Below are 19,954 nucleotides of genomic sequence, written 5' to 3'. Positions count from 1 at the left end.
ACATAGTCTTATGCCCAAGACAGTTCCGGGGCACTTGGTGCTTTTGCCAGTCAACTTTCTGGAGCTCCTGTGGCTGCAATACAGGGTGCTCCGCCTGGCTCTTAGGTAACTTTTGTTCCCTTTAGTACCCAGGGAAAGCTGGTAATGGAGGCTGGGGAGGTTAAACTCCCGAACAGGGTCTTTGTATGTGGCTCATAGTCCTTGGGCAGGAGGCTAACCTTGCAGGCTCCTCCAGGAGATCATGACAAATGTCCAGGTTAAGGAGTGTTTGTCACAGTGAGCAAAACAAAATGAACATCGAGGTGTAATATGTTCTATGTCAATACTGTAGTTTTATTAAACACCAATTTAACACTCCCATAGTCTCACAGTAATACTTCTTATAATTTACAAGGTTATTTAATAATATCTGAATAGCCCCATACTGAATGGGATGAAACCATTTGGTTTCTGCATAGAGCCTTTTGGTCGAGACATTCTTCATAGTGTTTATCTTTAACATTGTTTAGATTTAGCAATGATGTCTCTGTGTGAGACAGAAATGTGTTCGAATTTCAGCCTGACCAAACGTTCCCAGAAGGGATGCTTATTTTAAACGGCCGAACAATTTTAGAGACAGAAGACAAATACAAAAAATAGATTACTGCGTCTAGAACATAATAAAGCCCATAAGTGAAGTCACATATAAATCATATATACGTACTGTTTATGTCTATGTTTTCGAACTATTCTAAAACCATCTGGAGCGCAAGGGATAACCGTGTAGCTCAGCCAATGAGAAATCAGTGTTGACTACACCCCACAACCAATCAATCTCCTCTTATTATCTGTATAGTATCTCAATGTTGAGCCAAGAGGAAATGGTACAAACCATAAGCGGACAATGATTGGCTGTGAGGTAGAGTGACGTCAGTTATGTTATATTGTTGCTGAAAGTATGATGTTTAAAACACAAAGTATTGCAGAGAAGATTGATATTGGTTACCTACTCCGTTTCCTTTGCTGGCCTTTAGTTACCTCATTTGTAGGTAGGACTCAAGCTGGATGTACATGGTCTTCAGGTCTCCCTTAGCACCAGATTCAGTGATCATGATATCTTCATTCACTGAAAAAAATATAGTTAAAAATAAAGTTATGAGAGTGGTGAGGGGATAGGTCATATGTATGCTTAAAGGGACACTATAGTCACCCAGACCACTTCAGCTCAATGAAGTGGTCTGGGTGCCAGGTCCCTCAGGCTTTAACCCTTCAGATGCAAACATAGCTTTAACCCCTTCAGCACCACGGGAGGTGGACCCTGAGGGTGGGGACACCCTCAGGGCACTATAGTGTCAGGAAAACCGCTTTGTTTTCCTGACACTATAGTGATCCTTTAAATATCTGCAGCTTTTGAAACTTTTTTTTTTTCCACCCGCTTATCATATTTTAATTTAAAGAGCTTTTTGTGGGAAAGCCTCAACTTTTGAGAATGGCTAACACACAGATGGGCCTGGGGGTGAGAAAGATGCAAAGAGGGACCTGAGGGAGGAAAGACACACAGAGGGTCTGTGGATGAAAGACACACAGAGGGGCTGGGGGTAAAAGACACACAGAGGGGCTGGGGGTAAAAGACACACAGAGGGGCTGGGGTAAAAGACACAGAGGGGCTGGATGTGAAAGACACACAGATGAATTGGAGAAGGGGAAAAAGAGACACACAGAGGGGCTGGGAGAAGGGGAGACAGATGGGCTGGGGGTGAAAAAGAAGCACAAAGGAGCTAGGAAGAGTAAAATAAACAATGGGGCTTGGGGGAGTAAGATACACAAAGTGGGGTTGTAAAAGATACACAAGGGAGGTGTAAGACACACAATTGGGAAAAATAGGAATAAAGAAAAAAGGGAGTCATGCGCAGTTAGTATAAGTGTGCACACCCATGTCAGACGCGTGCGTGGGGAAAAATAGGGGATAAGATACACTAAAGGGGGTAATACATTTAAAAGAGGGCATAAAAAAGGAGGTGTTAAGAGGTACACAGGTGAAGATGCTTTTTTGGGGGGTGCGCCAAACTGCATCTACATCTGTGCCCTGACTACAATCAATATGGTCTTCACATATCAAATCTCCCCACTTGCACACACCTCCCACATTACCCTACCACCAACATCTCACATTTAAATCCATAGTCAACCTCTCCTATCCTATATTTTCATACACCTACAATGGTATCTAGCCTGTAGCTATACAAGAAGGGGATATTCTTCAGTGTTATTCAAATTCAGAATAATTGAAAAAAATGTTGAGTAATATGACTGAAACATGCTCAGATCTTGAAAAAAATAAAGCAACAAATATAAAACATGTTTAGGGCACTTTTACCCAAACAACTCTCCAAACACCCTCCACTTTGATTGTCAGCTCTCCCCCCCATGATATATATCCCATGATATTGAAAAGGCATTTGAGCAGGTGGAGGGGGGTCATAAAACATCAAGCCCAGTTCCAGACGCAACGTGTAAGCTTCAACTTATAATCACTGACATATTTGTAATTCATTTATTTATTTTACAGATTGTGTCATGATGAGAATTAATAATTTGAATAATGCTGATGATGGTAGTAGATTCTATGAACTAGTTAGATAAAAAAAAATGTGCTTCTAATCTAATCATTGTTCTGAAATAATCTCTGTTATAGGAAGATTCTCGATTTGAAAGAAAAGATCCTTATCCCTATTTGAGTAAAGAACTGTGCTTTACTCAAATATTTGGTGCCATCTAGTGTCTCAATAAAGTGACTATCTTCTCAATCATTTCATTATGCTATCTTATGTTATGGTGTTTTTTTTTTTTTTACCATTAGAAAGTGAAGTGTTTTAATAGGAACCGTAAGGGACATATTCAATAAATAGTTGTTGTTATGGTTACACAATGGCTTTCAGTGAGAGAGGTCAGAGTAGAATGGACAGACTGACACGAGCTGACAGAAAGGTGACAATAACTAAAATAACCACGCATTAAATCGATGCTATGGAAAGAGCCCCTCTGAACACGCAATGTGTCAAACTTTCATTGCTACACATCATGATCGACTACACATTTAGATTTTAAAGTATGAAGCTGTGCTTGAATAAATTATATAAAAAATGTAAATGCTTGCGTAATGTGGACTGAAAACCATATTTGATCAGGATAATGTGAAAGTACGGTACATCCTTTTCCTGTCTTATGTTCAGTATGTATAAAGTTTATTTCTATAAACATTTATTATAGAAAAAAACTTTATCAACCATAGAAAAACACAACACAACACACATTGCGTGCTGTGTTGATCTATGTGTTGATAAAGGCCTTTTTTTTGGACACAGCACATTGCCATCTTGAACTGGTACAAAATATATAACAAGGAGGTCAGTGTACCCCAATGGTCAAACCAAGATCTCAAAGCAATAGGACACAGGTGTCCACAAGTTAGATCCCTGGATGAAAATATATGATTGCAATTTGACGTTAATTAGAGTGAAAAAGAGTGTTTAAAACCTCTGTTTCTTAAAAAACAAAAAACAAAAAAAACATTTAGCCTTGAGGAAAGTAAGCTAAATAATTGCCACAGATTTACACTGGGATCCTGACCTTGTAACAACGTAATCTGTTGACCTTCTGCATCATATAAATGTCCTTGGTTTTCTGGTTTGACCCTCAGCCCTCCACCTGATAAAAAACAGCAATATATTTTCCATCTAAGTAAAGCACATTCATCTTACATATGAATATGAGCCAGGCCTGGCCTTGCATTGTTTTAATGAGACTCTGTTACACTTAGATATCCAGTTTTTAAAACCTGTAGATACTATTTTTAGACAAATTATTGATCATTTTTCAGATGGATGTGTGCTCCAGAATGTAAGATATATTACTGACACCAGTCTTGATTTATATTATATGCAATTAAAACAGTATTTCAATCATTTTGTGACATGCAATTAAAATCCAAATTCTTTTAGTTAGACTATAATCCTCAAATTTCCAATACGTTTAGTTTCTTCTCACTTTTCTTCATGGTGACCTCAATACTTACTACAAATTACAGATGATATTAAAAGAGCTGTTTATCCAATGGTACAAAGAAATAAGAGTATTTGTGTAAAACATTTGTATGGGATAAAACTCTTCAATGAATACAAGGTAAAATAAAATGTAGAGTGACGCAGTTTAAATCGGGTTTACTGCATGGGGAACAACTGTTTGTGCATTTTTTTAAAAATATTTATACTTTTAATTTACATTTTATTATATGGCCTGACAAGTTCTTATCAATACAAGTCGGGTCGGAGAGGCGGCTCATAAATAAATGCTCTGCCCAGGACCCACCAGTAATGTGAAATAATACTGAAGCAGTGATAAGATCATGATTTTGTATGGAAATGCTGCAGTAATAGTAAAAAATTATAATTTACTTTTTTCTTCTAACTTGCAATCAATTGACGCAGTGCTTAAATAGCTGCTAAAATGACTGGATGCAATTATTTCTTTTTAAAATAAAGAACACAATAACTAGTGTAAAACCATTCTTTATCCAACATGGCAAATTGGTTTGTCTTTTAAAGTCATATGTCCTTTCGAATGACTATTTTATGGCAATGCGTTTATTTATCTGGTTCTAGTAAAAATGCTCTCATGCAACTCCAGACTCCTTAGAGAACATTGAATAAATATTTAAAATGTAATTTCTAGATTTTTTTTTATTTGAATGCAAGATTGCAATTTAACAAGTCAGAGATGCTGATAACTAAAGCCGGAGTCGTAAATATTTAATCACAGGGTCAAACCTCAGAATGAAATTCAAATCTATAGTTTCCATTTTTTTCACCATAGCCTTGCTTACATGAAATTGCAACTTCTAGCAATATTTTTTTGTTTCTCCTTATAATTTCAAACACATTAGGTAAATATGTAATCACCAAGACCGTACACGTAACCTCACATTTTACATGTGTGCTTATTAATCCATTGGCAGTTTGAGGGTTTATGTTCCTTGTCTATTTTTTTTTTCCTTCTTCTTCCAATGGCTCTTAAAGGAATACTCTATAGCAGAGCTTGACAAATTTGTTTGGAATCTAGGAGCCAGCCATAAAAGTTAGGATCCAGTTATTTTTTTTATTTTTTTTAAAGGGACACTATAGTCACCAGAACCACTACAGTTTAATGTAGTGGTTCTGGTGCCTATAGCCTGTCCCTGTAGCCTTTTCAATGTAAACGCTGCATGATTGTCAGCTGCAGAGAAAAAGCAGTGTTTACATTGCTGCCTACTAAGACCTCTAGTGGCTGTCACTCAGACGGCCACTAGAGAGTCTTGTGTCAGTGCTCTGCATGGAGGCGCTGAATGTTACCCATACAGAACATGCGCAATATCTCCCAATGCTTTCCTATATGATTGGCTTAGCTGAGATCATAAAGATTGATGAACTCGGCAACGGAGGCAGGACAAGCCACGGCAAAACCTGCACAGCGTGGGGGAAAAAGGTGAGTAAAAACCCCAATGTGATCGGAGGGGGGCAGGTACCTAAACAGACACACACTCTCTGACAGACACACACACTGACAGAGACATATACACACACTGACAGAGGCATACACACAGGGCCGGCCTTAGGCCCTTAGGCACCCTGTGCGAAAAATCTTTGCAGCGCCCCCCTCACCCCCACAGACACTCACACAGAGACAGACAGTCACATACATACAGCCTCTCTCTCACACACACACACACACACACACAGAGGCAGACAGTCACACAGGCAGATAGCCAAACACACACACACAGAGGCAGACAGTCACACAGGTACTCACACACACAGAGGCAGACAGTCACACACACACACAGCCACACACACACACACACACACAGTCAGACCCTCCCTTAGTGGTCTCTTCCCCCCATTCTCTTCACCCTCCCACGTTCTCCTGTCCGCCCCCACCCTGTGTAACATGGCCTAGCTCCTGTCCGGTCCGCGGTAAAGGAGCTTCTGTTTCCTGTACCCGGCCGGTGCACACCGAGTCCTGTTCCTGTACCGCGGACCGGAGAGGAGATTCTCTCCTGATGATCCCTCATACTTGGGCCGGTGCACCCTAATAGATGCGCCGGCCCGCGCAGTGCTGCAGCCGCCTGAGGCTCTGCCTAAGTCGCCTTATAGGAAGTGTGGGCCCTGCATCTATATCAGGCAGGTACATTTTATCACTTTTAGGTGAGTTGGGTATCAGTGGTGTACAAGTACAAATATAGAAAGACCTTGTGCACATGTGCTTCAGTCAGAGAGTTGTGTCTACACCATAGAACATACATTAGTTCACAAAAATAATTATATTGGGGAGTGAATATAGTAAAAAAAAAAAGCTGAAAATGGGAAATGAAAGATATAGAAGGAGAATTTACATAATCGAATTAATGAGAAAAATGGGAGCAAAAGGAAAACATATGCACATATTCCATTAACCCCTTTTCATGCCCCTAATTCAACATGTTGAATGTCTCAGATTGAGTCTTCACTTACCACTCCACTGCTTCTGATTCTTCTAGTTCCTGTAGTCTGTGGGTATTGTACATGTATTAAACAAAGAGCAGCACCATACAGGGAGCACTGACTGTCAGTGGCGTCTCTAGGATTCATTTTTAGGGGGGGCACATGGTGGGCCAGGGACAAAAGTAGGGGGGCACATTTAACCCCGCCCTCGCCGCAGTTTGACCCCGCCCCTGCCGCATGTTAAGTCCCGCCCCCGACACAATGTGTTTTTTTTTTTAATAATCCCTGGTGGAGGATTCATTATTTTCCACCAGGGATTATTAAAAAACAAACATTTCCCTTGATATAGTGCCAAAGTTGCCAACATTTGAGAAATTGGGACATTCAGCGCCAACTGTACAGTGCTGCTCTCTGTATAATACATGGTTGTGTGTATAATATCCTGGGACAGTCAGTGCTCCCTGTATAGTGTTGCTCTCTGTATAATACATGGTTGTGTGTATAATATCCTGGAACAGTCAGTGCTCCCTGTACAGTGCTGCTCTCTGTAAATACAGATCTGTTTGTGTATAATATCCTAAGACAGAGAGCAGCACTGTACAGGGACCAATGATTGTCCCAGGATATTATACAGACACAGACCTGTATTATACAGAGAACAGCACTATAGTATTATACAGATAGCTGAGCATATACCCCATGTCCCAATCTCTAGACTACAAGTACCTGTCAACAGCAGCTCCCAGATGCGTGTAACAGGGCTAAAGTGTGCGGCAGCTCACACAGATGATTCAGCGGTAAAGCGCACTCGCTGGCAGAGCCAAACTGGAAAGTAGCCCTGGAAAAAAATGTATACCATTCCTACAGGTCAATATATATATATATAGTACAGTGAGCACACAAGCTCACTGACATGCGCAAATAGGCTCACTGACAGACAAAAAACTCTCTGACTCGCACACAGGCTTACTACAGACAAACTCACTTGTATAAACACAAGGCTCACTACAAAGATGTTCAGGGACACACACATGCTCAATAAATAGAAGCTCACTGACACACACAAGCAGTACCATCTTAACAGTGTTAAGGGTCCCCGGGCAAAGCAGTGCACTGGGCCCTTCCTACACAACAACTCACAGGAATAAAAATTGTAATTATTGATAGACTGCTGAGTACATACACACAGTACACAAATACGAACACCGAGAACATACACACAGTACACAAATACGAACACCGAGAAACTTCTGAATACACACACACAGACGTTGCTGAATGCACACAGACGTTGCTGAATGCACACAGGCTGATTTTTACACTTACACACAGACTGCTGAATCCAACACACACACAGCTGAGTCCATACACACACACAGACATACACACTGCTGAGTCCATACACACACAGACTGCTGAGTCCATATACACACACACACACACAGAGTGCTGAGTCCACCCCCACACACACACACAGACTGCTGAGGTCATACACACACAGACTGCTGAGTCCATACACACACACACACACACACACACACACAGACTGCTGAGTCCATATATACACACACAAACACACAGACTGCTGAGTCCATACACACACACACACATAAACACACAGACTGCTGAGTCCATACACACACACACACACATAAACACACAGACTGCTGAGTCCATACACACACACACACACAGACTGCCGAGTCCATACACACACACAGTGGGCTGAGTCCATATATACACACACACACACACAGTGCTGAGTCCATACACACACACACACACACACACAAACACAGACTGCTGAATCCATACACACACACACACACACTGCTGAGTCCATACACACACACACACACTGCTTCAGGGACACACACATGCTCAATAAATAGAAGCTCACTGACACACACAATCAGTACCATCTTAACAGTGTTTAGGGTCCCCGGGCAAAGCAGTGCACTGGGCCCTTCCTACACAACAACTCACAGGAATAAAAATTGTAATTATTGATAGACTGCTGAGTACATACACACAGTACACAAATACGAACACCGAGAACATACACACAGTACACAAATACGAACACCGAGAAACTTCTGAATACACACACACAGACGTTGCTGAATGCACACAGACGTTGCTGAATGCACACAGGCTGATTTTTACACTTACACACAGACTGCTGAATCCAACACACACACACAGCTGAGTCCATACACACACACAGACATACACACTGCTGAGTCCATACACACACAGACTGCTGAGTCCATATACACACACACACACAGAGTGCTGAGTCCATACACACATACAGATTGCTGAGTCCATACACACACACTGCTGAGTTCATACACACACACACACACAGACTGCTGAGTCCACCCCCACACACACACACAGACTGCTGAGGTCATACACACACAGACTGCTGAGTCCATACACACACACACACACACACACACACACAGACTGCTGAGTCCATATATACACACACAAACACACAGACTGCTGAGTCCATACACACACACACACATAAACACACAGACTGCTGAGTCCATACACACACACACACATAAACACACAGACTGCTGAGTCCATACACACACACACACACACACAGACTGCTGAGTCCATATACACACAGACTGCCGAGTCCATACACACACACAGTGGGCTGAGTCCATATATACACACACACACACACACACAGTGCTGAGTCCATACACACACACACACACACACACACACACAAACACAGACTGCTGAATCCATACACACACACACACACACACACACACTGCTGAGTCCATACACACACACACACACTGCTGAGTCCATACACATAGACACACACACAGACTGCTGAGTCCATACACACACACATACTGCTGAGTCCATACACACACACATACTGCTGAGTCCATACACACACAGACACAAAGACATACACACAGACTGCTGAGTCCATACACACACAGACTGCTGAGTCCATACACACACAGACTGCTGAGCCCATACACACACAGACTGCTGAGTCCATACACACACAGACTGCTGAGTCCATACACACACAGACTGCTGAGTCCATACACACACAGACACAGACTGCTGAGTCCATACACACACAGACACAGACTGCTGAGTCCATACACACACAGACTGCTGAGCAGAGGCGGCTCTAGACTTTGAGGCCTTAGGCGAACTCAAACATGAGGCCCCATTAACAAAAAAGTGTCACATATACACATTGATGCACAGTACCTGTGTATGTGCCTGAGAGTGTGTCTGACAGAGAGTATCCTTGTGTGTGAGAATGTATGTCTCTGTGAGCATGTTTGCGTTTTTGTCTGAGACTGAAGTGTGTTGTGTGTATGGCGGGTGATGGTGTGAGGGGGTGATGGTGAGAGGGAGAGCGGGGTGATGGTGAGAAGGAAGGGGGGTGATGTGAGAAGGAAGGGGGGTGATGTGAGAAGGAAGGGGGGTGATGTGAGAAGGAAGGGGGGTGATGTGAGAAGGAAGGGGGGATGATGTGAGAAGGAGGGGGGATGATGTGAGAAGGAGGGGGGGGTGATGTGAGAAGGAGGGGGGTGATGTGAGAGTGGAGGAGGGGTGATGTGAGAGTGGAGGGGGGGTGACGTGAGAGTGGAGGGGGGGGTGACGTGAGAGTGGAGGAGGGGTGACGTGAGAGTGGAGGGGGGGTGACGTGAGAGTGGAGGGGGGGTGACGTGAGAGTGGAGGGGGGGTGACGTGAGAGTGAGGGTGGGTTGACGTGAGAGTGAGGGGGGGTTGATGTTAGAGTGAGGGGGGTGATGTGATGTGAGAGTGAGGGGGTGATGTGATGTGAGAGTGAGGGGGTGATGTGATGTGAGAGTGAGGGGGTTGATGGTGAGGGGGTTGATGGTGAGGGGGTTGATGGTGAGGGGGGTGAGGCTGAGGGGGGTGAGGCTGAGGGGGGTGAGGCTGAGGGGGGTGAGGGGTGAGGCTGAGGGGAGTGGGGGGTGAGGCTGAGGGGGTGATGCGGGTGGTTGGGGTGAGGGGGTGATGTGGTTGGGGGGGTGATGCTGAGGATGGTGAGGTGGTGATGCTGAGGGTGGTGGGGTGGTGAGGCTGAGGGTGCTGAGGCTGAGGGTGCTGAGGCTGAGGGTGGTGGGGGGTGCTGAGGCTGGTGGGGTCGTGAGGCTGAGGGGGGTGAGGGGGTGAGGCTGAGGGTGGTGGGGAGGGTGGTGGGGCTGAGGGTGGTGCGGGGTTCTGAGGCTGAGGGTGGTGGGAGGGTGGTGGGGCTGGGGAGGGTGGGGAGGCTGAGGTTATTGGGGAGGGTGGGGAGGCTGAGGGTGGTGGGGGTGCTGAGGCTAAGGGTGGTGTGGGGTGCTGAGGCTGGTGGGGGTGGTGGTGGGGGTGCTGAGGCTGAGGGTGGTGTGGGGTGCTGAGGCTGAGGGTGGTAGGGAGGCTGAGTCCATACATACAGACACACAAACTTCCTCACTAACACACACACACACAAGCACATTAAGCCTACCTGTCCCTGGAGCCTGTTGCTGGGGGCCAGCCATCTTCTATCCTTTCCAGCAGCAGCATGGGCTGCTGCTTAACGGTGGGGGCGGGGCTTGTGTGCGGGAGGCGGGGCTTCGTTTGGGGGCGGGGCCTGTGCCAGGGAGCCTGTCAGTGCTCCCTCCGGCCCCAGACAGCCCCCTGCACAGTTCCAGCTGCTCTGCCCTGCATTCCCTCGGGCTGTCACAGGCTGTTACAGCCCGAGGGAATATAATTTTAACACATGGCCAGCAGGTTGCTGGCATTTGGGGGGGCACAAGGGGGGGCACAGCATAATGTGGGGGGGGGGCATGGCCCCTCTGCCCCCCCCCCCCCTAGCGACGCCACTGCTGACTGTCCTGGCATATTATACAGAGAGCAGCACTATACAGGGAGCACTGACTGTCCTGGCATATTATACAGAGACCTGTACAATACAGAGAGCAGCACTATACAGGGAGTACTGACTGTCCTGGGATATTGTACACACAGACCTGCTTTATACAAAGAGCAGCACTATACACTATACAGGGAGCACTGGCTGTCCTGGGATATTATACACAGACCTGTATTATACAGAGAGCTGACTGTCCCAGGATATTATACATACAGACTTGTACTATACAAAGAGCAGCACTATGCAGGAAGCACTATACAGGGATCAGCAGGAGAGAAGGATCAGCAGGATATTACACACACAGACCTGTGTTATACAGGGAGCACCAACTGTCCCAGACTATTATACACAGACCTGTATTATACAGAGAGAAGCACTATACAGGGGGCACTGACTGTTCCAAGATTTTAATTATACACACAGACCTGTATTATACAGGGAGCACTGACTGTCCTGGGATATTGTACACACAGACCTGTATTATACAGAGAGCAGCACTATACACTATACAGGGATCGCTGACTGTCCCAGGATATTAATTATACAAAAATACATGTATGATACAGGGAGCACTGACTGTCCTGAGATATTGTACACACAGACCTGTATTATACAGATAGCAGCACTATACATTATACAGGGTTCACTGACTGTCCCAGGATATTATACACACAGACCTGTATTATACAGGGAGCACTGACTGCCCCGGGATATTATACACAGACCTGTATTATACAGAGAGCTGACTGTCCCAGGATATTACACACACAGACTTCTACTATACAGAGAGCAGCACTATACAGGGAGCACTGGCAGTCCCAGGAGATTACACACACAAACCTGTGTTATACAGGGAGCACCGACTGTCCCAGACTGTTATACACAGACATGTATTATACAGAGAGCAGCACTATACAGGGAGCACTGACTGTCCTGGAATATTATACACACAGATCTGTATTATACAGAGAGCAGCACTATACACTATACAGGGAGCACTGACTGTCCCAGGGTATTAATTATACACACAGACCTGTATTATACAGGGAGCACTGACTGTCCCTGGATATTATACACACAGACCTGTATTATACAGGGAGCACTGACTGTCCCGGGATATTATACACAAACTTGTGTTATACAGAGAGCAGCACTATACAGGGAGTGCTGACTGTCCCAGGATATTATACACAGACCTGTATTATAGAGAGAATAGCATAATAGTATTTTACAGATAGCGGAGCATATACCCATGTCCCAATCTCTAGACTACTAGTACCTGTAAACAGCAGCACCCAGATGCGTGTAACAGGACTGGGATATGCAGGCTTAATTGTGTGACAGCTCACACAGGTGATTCGCGGTAAAGCGAATTTGCTGGCATGCACACATGCTGCTGAATACACACACACAAAGACTGCTGAATACATACACACACACAGACTGCTATAAACTATAGACTGCTATATAGACTTATAGGGTTGGCATACCATTTCCAGGGCTGCTTTGTATTCTTTTATGGTTTATGGTATACCTGTATTAAGCGGTGTATCCTGGTTTTGTGCTGCCCTAGGCAGGAAAAAACTCAGGCACGCCCTCTCTGAGTACACACACACACAGAGACTGCTGAATACACACAAACTGCTGAACACACACAAAGACTGCTGAATACACACACAGACTTCTTTCTACACACAAAGACTGCTGAATACACACAGACCGACATCTGAGTACACAAAATCCAACTGTTAAGTTCAGCCTTCCTCACATATGTTTTTGCTGTTGATCCAAAAGAAGGCAAAAAACCTAGTCTGTAGCGCTTCCAATTTTGCAACAAAATAGGAAAAAATTCCTTCTTGACCCCAAAATAGCAGTCAGATGTCTCCTTGGATCAAGCAGCTATTACCCCACTAATTAGAAATGATATCCCTGTATGTTATGTTTTTGCAAGTATTTATCCAATTTCAGTTTAAACATCTGTATGGATTCTGATAAAACCACCTCCTCAGGCAGAGAATTCCATATCCTTATTGCTCTTACTGTAAAAAAAAACCTTTTCTTTGCCTTACATGAAATCCCCTTTCTTCCAGCCTAAATGCGTGACCTCGTGTCCTATGTATAGCCCTGTTTATGAACAGATTTCCAGACAATGGTTTGTACTGGCCCCGAATATATTTGCATAATGTAATCATATCCCCTCTGAGGCACAGTTTTTCGAAACTAAAGAGATTTACATTTTTTTAACCTTTCTTCATAACTAAAATGCTCCATTCCTTTTATCAATTTTGTAGCTCGTCTCTGCACTTTTTCTAGTGCCATGTTATCCTTCTTTAAAACAGGTGCCCAAAATTGCACCGAATATGCAAGGTGTGGTCTTACCAGCGATTTATAAAGAGGCAAAATTAGCCAATCACAGGTAGCAGACTGTGACTGGACCACTATATGATGAAGATGCCTCGGAGGCACAAGATTCTCCATAGATTTAATAAGATGTTACTCACTGCAGGTTGCAGAAAACATTTCAATAACATTATACCCGAATTGTAAATATATTACTACGCCCATTCCCCAAGAAAAATGTTAAAGGATCTAAATGATGTTGTTATCGTACCCCTACAGTTCCTTTAATGTCAATCCATACTTTTCTGTGCAATGTTTTTTTTAATACTCAAGTTATTTAAAGTGAGTCTAGAAAGCAAAAACTACATGTGGTCTAGTATGTGTGACAACATTGCGTTATAGATCAGAAAAGCTAGATGTCAGTTTGTTCAATACATGAACTCGTTTAATTCATTCATTCAGTGAGAACGCTCAGATGACGCTCTCAGGCAATGAATGAACCTACACCTACATTGGTATCTGGATTCTCCAGCTCAAGTAGATTGGAAGCCAAGTGGGCTCAGGTATTTGTCAAACCATGCTAAGACAGTTTGACAAATTACACTGAGATAGTGCCATGGCACTCATCGCACCATAACCACTACAGCAGGCATCTTACAGAAATTAAAAGCAATCTTCAGGTAAGTATATGTTTTAATCTTTACATTTCTGTATAGAAAGGTAGGCACGGCCGAAGCAAACGGTCGCACACACGGGGAGCTCCGAGCGGTAAACGGAGAAAAAGTGCAGAAACACCCCAAATATCCCCCCCGCGGGACCCCAATAACCGGGCACAACCTCCTGGACAGTATGGGGAAAAAGGGGAACAAAAAAACCCCGAACAAGCCCGCCACGGGACTCACGATAGGGCAGATGTGGAGGCAGGCACAGGGAGCAACAGAATCAAGCATGGCGGCCCTGCATGGCGGATACTCGGATTTCTCCGAGGAACTGTCGGAGGAGGAGGAAGAGGGATGCACACAACCTGCTACCACTCAGCCCTCTCATCCACCACCACAAAAGGCAAAACAACGTGGCAAACAAATAGACTCAGAACCGGTCACCACAGCGGTCTTGAAGGCACTGCTGCTGGACCTGAAAAGCAGTATCCACGAGGATATTACAACACTCCGTGCAGACCTGACAGGCCGCATCTCCAACCTAGAGGGCTCCATACACTCTCAGGCCCAGGAAGTCACTGCACTGCAACATACTGTACAAGAATTAAAAAGGCAGAACCAGCAATATGAACACCGCCTCGCGGCGCTTGAGGATGCCAGGCGTGGCTCCAACATCAAGATCAGGGGAATCCAGGAGGACATCCCAGAAGCCGACCTACCTAAACTTCTGGGGCGCCTGATCCCAGCTATTCTGCCTCCCAGACAGGCCACAACAATCACCCCAGTAGAGGTGTTCCGTATCCCTAAACCAGCAAGCGCACCAATCAAGGCCACAAAGGATGTCATCATGACGCTCCGCAACAGAAAGGATAAGGCGACGATCCTGTCCACCCTCCGTGGCAGGACCCCCTTCAGTTTCGAGAATATGGAACTTTCGTTTTACACGGACCTGTCCAGCGGTACCCTGGCCTGGCGTAAGTCGCTCAAGCCACTCACCACAACGCTACGGGCCCACAAGATAGACTACCACTGGCGGTCCCCTAGGACACTGGCGGTCCACCGAGGTGCAACTGTGCACACCATCCAAGATATGCACGACGCCCCGGCCTTCTTGCAGACCCTTAATCTACCTCAGGACTCCCTGCCCCCGGTGGGGCTGGCCGGCAACAACAGCAGCTCCCCAAATCGCACCCACATCTGGGACCCAGACTTGACCGTCCCTTTCACCCCCTAAATTTCCACGCCAGACGCATACGCAACGATCACGACCTAGAAACAAGAAGGTACCCACCCGCCTGAGTCTTAACCCCGTAGCATGATACCGGTAAGGACGAGACGCACGAACATGGACGCCACCACCCGTACACCAACAACCACCCCCTATAAGGACCTACTTCAGGGGCTCCCCTTCACCACTCCTTCCACAAAACTCCGGCATTGTCACAGCAGAAGGCCGCACACTCCCGAACATGGCACCTTATGGCTGCCCCCCAACAGACCTACAACCCACTGGCTATATACACAAGAGCACCCGTAACAACCGGCGGCGAGCGGCAACCGATGGGATCCAGCGATGGGAACTTGTCACAGTCACATACTCTTCCGAGATAATGGACTTATGCCCTAGCCACCAGAAACCCTCCAGAAGGGGCATTGGATGAAGCCAAACCAGGAGCAAGACCCTTCCAACTGCACTAGGAGAAGACTACAATGCTACCCATGACTCATGTTAAACTAAATGTTCTTTTTTTTTTTTCCTTTCTTGTTCTTTCTATTTTTCATAACTGATGGCATAGCTACTAAATAGCCAGTTAGCTAGCACACCCTTACTCAGCACCTGCGAGGGTCCAAGCCCATATGAATAGCACGGCAGGTTAACCCCTCGTGTATCACTCCCTACCCAATAGAGCGCTCTCTCAGGCGTACTGCCTACACACGTGGCTTCCCCCTCATGCATGACCCGCAGTTTGGCCCATCTAGCCATAGACCTAAGACAATACTAGTCGGCATTGGGCAAAGACCCCTATCAATGTCAGCACATAAAGGAAGATTACTCTAGCTTAACGCCTAGCTAGCTTTCGCATAGCTTTTACGCAGCATTATACTCACATGGCCAGAGACACGGCGAGACTAATCCCTATACCAAGCAAGGTTCGGCCATGAAATCTTTTATTGTTACCCACTTAACTTACTCTTAAAGATTTTTGTTTAGTACTAGCAAGTTTACACACTAAGCGCTCAAATATAGCATCTTACTTAACTCTATTCATACACACAGAGGATATGCACTCAAACAACTGGACAACATCACCCAGTATAATATTACCTAAGCATGTTTCATACCAGGTTAACACTTAACTTCATTTGAATATAAAATTTGTGCTAGCTATCTCTTGTACCTCTCTGTTAAACTGTCTATATTACTTGGAGGACTGCCTTTGGGGTACTTCTCAACCGATTGTTAAAGCCTATGCACTACAAAAATAAAGAATAAAAAAAAAAAAAAAAAGAAAGGTAGGCACATTATATTCAAACCCCAGGTGCCTGCCCAAGATAAATTAGTTACTGTAGCGGGACTGCCTTCTCAACTGCAATGCCTCTCTATCAGTATGGAGATTCTAATTAAGGTGTTTGCTAAATCTATCTTACTGTTAATTATATTACACTTCAAGAATGGCTCGCTGATTTCATTTTACAGTTGAAGAATGGATCATCAAGCTAATGCTGTCTATGTAATTTTGGTTCCTGTCAAAATAAGGTTAAAAGACAGTGCTTTAGATTAATCCTCAAACTTTTTCGCCTCCAGCGACCACATTAAATATGTTTAACGACAAATTCCACATTTACACTTTGCGACATTTACATGACGAAATATAAAATAGACATGGCGATGAAACGTTGAACACTTTAACAAGAAAAAAAATATGTATTCAAGACGCTGCTTAAACCACTAACTGGTTTCTGTCTTCAAATGTTTCTGTTATTTTTCTAGATACTCTCTGGCTCACTCATTGTATCTTGATGTCCATTTTGGAAATATCTTGGGAACCTGGGAACTACTAGATAATGATGTAAAAACACTTAGATTAGCAAAAACAACGATGGCCAGAATGTTGCATAGGCTACTCTTTCGGATCCCTTGCTGATTTCAGCACATCACACAAAAACTGCTTCACAAATCCACTGCACAGAATAAGATTGTAAAAAAACATACAACAGTGCCAAGTTAAAATTATGTCTGCTTGCCTGTTATGATTGTGGAGTCTGAAAAAACATGATTATAAATAATTAAAAACAGGCTGATGACTATGGGCTTTATCTATTAAACCGTGTATTTTGGTGCACTATGAAGCATTCAAAATTTAGATAAACCCAGCTAAGTTCCAAATTTTTTTATAAATGCCGGTTGGAAATTGTATTCTAACAGGCAGGTTATGCCTACACTTTAAGTGTTAGTTCTTACTCAACAAATCTATTTTAAATGAAAATACCAGCTTTTATACTTCCCAAAAATTATATTAAATACGAATTTTGAATGAATAATCAAGCATGTGTGGCAATATCCCAAAATATGTACAAAACCTGCTGACAACAATTCTAAAACCAGCTATCTCAGGAATGCAGCAATGCACTGTAATTAAAGATTTGGTAGCATGTTGGTACTATGTTGCTATGGTGATGGTTTGATTTGGAGAAGTCAGCTAAAGGCGCAAGATGGCTGCTTCCGCAGTAGTACTGGTAGCATCCCTACTTAGGATTTGAGAAATGTAACACAAATACTACCTGTCAGGTTTTCAACTAAAGGAAATGTTTCTAAAAATGTAATCTAAAAACACGGTTGTCAAATTGAAAAGAGAACATTCATTATTGTGATAATGCCATCTAGGTTTATATACAATTTGATTCATGCGAGCAATCAATCATCCCGCCCCGTCCTTCTTTAATTATGTTTCTGCTTAATACATTCAGTATATCATAAATCCTATTGCTGTCACTATTATTGCAATTTAATATTACGAAGCAGCTTCAGAAGTGACAACCTCTATCACTAGTATATCTAAACAAATCAAGCATGCATATGCTATTTTGATATCAAATTCTGCAATAGAACAGCTGTTATAGAGATCACAAATACTGTCCTGCTATGCACTTTAATTTATAAACTACAAATGTTTTTTTACATTCTTTTTTTATAAGTCTTCCCCGGAAAAGCAATCACATATACAAAGGAAAAAAAAAAAGAAAATTAAATAAAAATGGAAAGCTTAACAAATCTCCCATATCAACTCTTTAAGGATAAAAGATTAAAAAAAAAAACTGCATAGAGCATTCAGTGTCAAAGTATATACACACTATAAAGTGGGTTATTCAGCACTCAGGCATAAGGGACTTACTTGTCTAAGAAGGACTATGCACACACAAGAATTAAAGTAGACGTAATGACTGAAAATGGAATTGTTTTTCCAGAATGACAATGAAGGTTCTCTAAGTACCGTTAGAACCCTGGGACTTAATGACACAATGTTGTAGAATCTAGAATCACTAGTTCACTGAGATGCCCCCTAACACATGTCCCAGCAGAAAGACTATTTCACATCTAAGCTTTTTTTTTTGGCAGAAATGGCTGTCATCTGACAGCTCAGCTAGCTGTGATCTTTTGGGAAGTCAGGCTTCCTCCCGTCCCACTCTTTTTTTTTTTTTAAATATATTTTCACACACACCCACATACACACCCTTTGATGATCTGTACCTTCTGTGTGGCAGCTAGAGGAGAGGATGGTGTTTGGAGGTCTGAAGATGTAAGGCAGGTAACGGGAAAAGCATTTCATCTTCAAATGAAGGATCATGCAGAGCCTTCTCATTCCATAAGGATCCTGCTGTCAGGGCTTGCTAGATTGTAGATGCGTCCTCTGATGGCTCCAGGGCTCTGCATGGAAGGGAAACCCAAGTATTTTCTGGAGCCAGACCCCATTGTATTTAGCTATCGGCAGCAAGGAAGACCTGCCTCACATTACTGCATGCATACTGCTCCAACTCTGAATCTGCCAAGCAGGCTGGGGAAGCTTCTCATTGGCCAAGCTCGCTAGAGCAGTATTTGCTGACTAAGTCAGTCTTGCTTGTAAACACACACACTGAACAAGCTTGCTTCCTGCATTCGCCTCTCCATAAGTCCAGTGGGAAAAAAAAAAAACAAATGAAGGGGGAATCACTCCCCACTTTGACAGCAGAGCATGCTCAAAATCTAGCAAAAGCAATATGTGGGTGATGCTATTGGTCAGTGAAAGAAAAAAATAATAACAGTTTTTGTCTGGTTTCAGTATAGTCTGTCCCCATCCTCCCCTGTATTGTTGTAACAGTGATCTGTGTTAACCATTTGCACCCCTCATAGCTGTGCAGTACAGAGTTTAATAAAGGTTGGAATATTCAGTTTTGGTCTTTCAACTGTTATAGACCCAGAAGCAATACAGTGATGTACTTCACCTATAAGGAAACTATAATACAAATTAAAGGGATACTCTAAGCACCAAAACAAC

At 43.7% G+C, this 19,954-nt stretch overlaps 1 protein-coding gene across 1 annotated transcript in view; it reads right to left on the bottom strand.

Moving 5' to 3' along the window:
• Positions 1-19,443, bottom strand: part of LOC134601644 (protein kinase C-like) — a 62,679-nt gene extending 43,236 nt beyond the window's left edge. The window contains exon 1 of the mRNA XM_063446162.1: positions 19,154-19,443. Coding sequence (XP_063302232.1) covers positions 19,154-19,282 — 129 coding nt within the window. The 5' untranslated portion in view covers positions 19,283-19,443. The remainder of the gene's footprint in view (positions 1-19,153) is intronic.
• Between the last annotated feature and the right edge of the window lie 511 nt (positions 19,444-19,954).

This window comes from Pelobates fuscus, chromosome 3, assembly GCF_036172605.1.
Source record: "Pelobates fuscus isolate aPelFus1 chromosome 3, aPelFus1.pri, whole genome shotgun sequence".
In the NCBI taxonomy this organism is placed as follows: domain Eukaryota; kingdom Metazoa; phylum Chordata; class Amphibia; order Anura; family Pelobatidae; genus Pelobates; species Pelobates fuscus.
The sequence above is the reverse complement of the archived record's forward strand: the minus strand, read 5'-3'. Positions and strand labels throughout refer to the sequence as shown.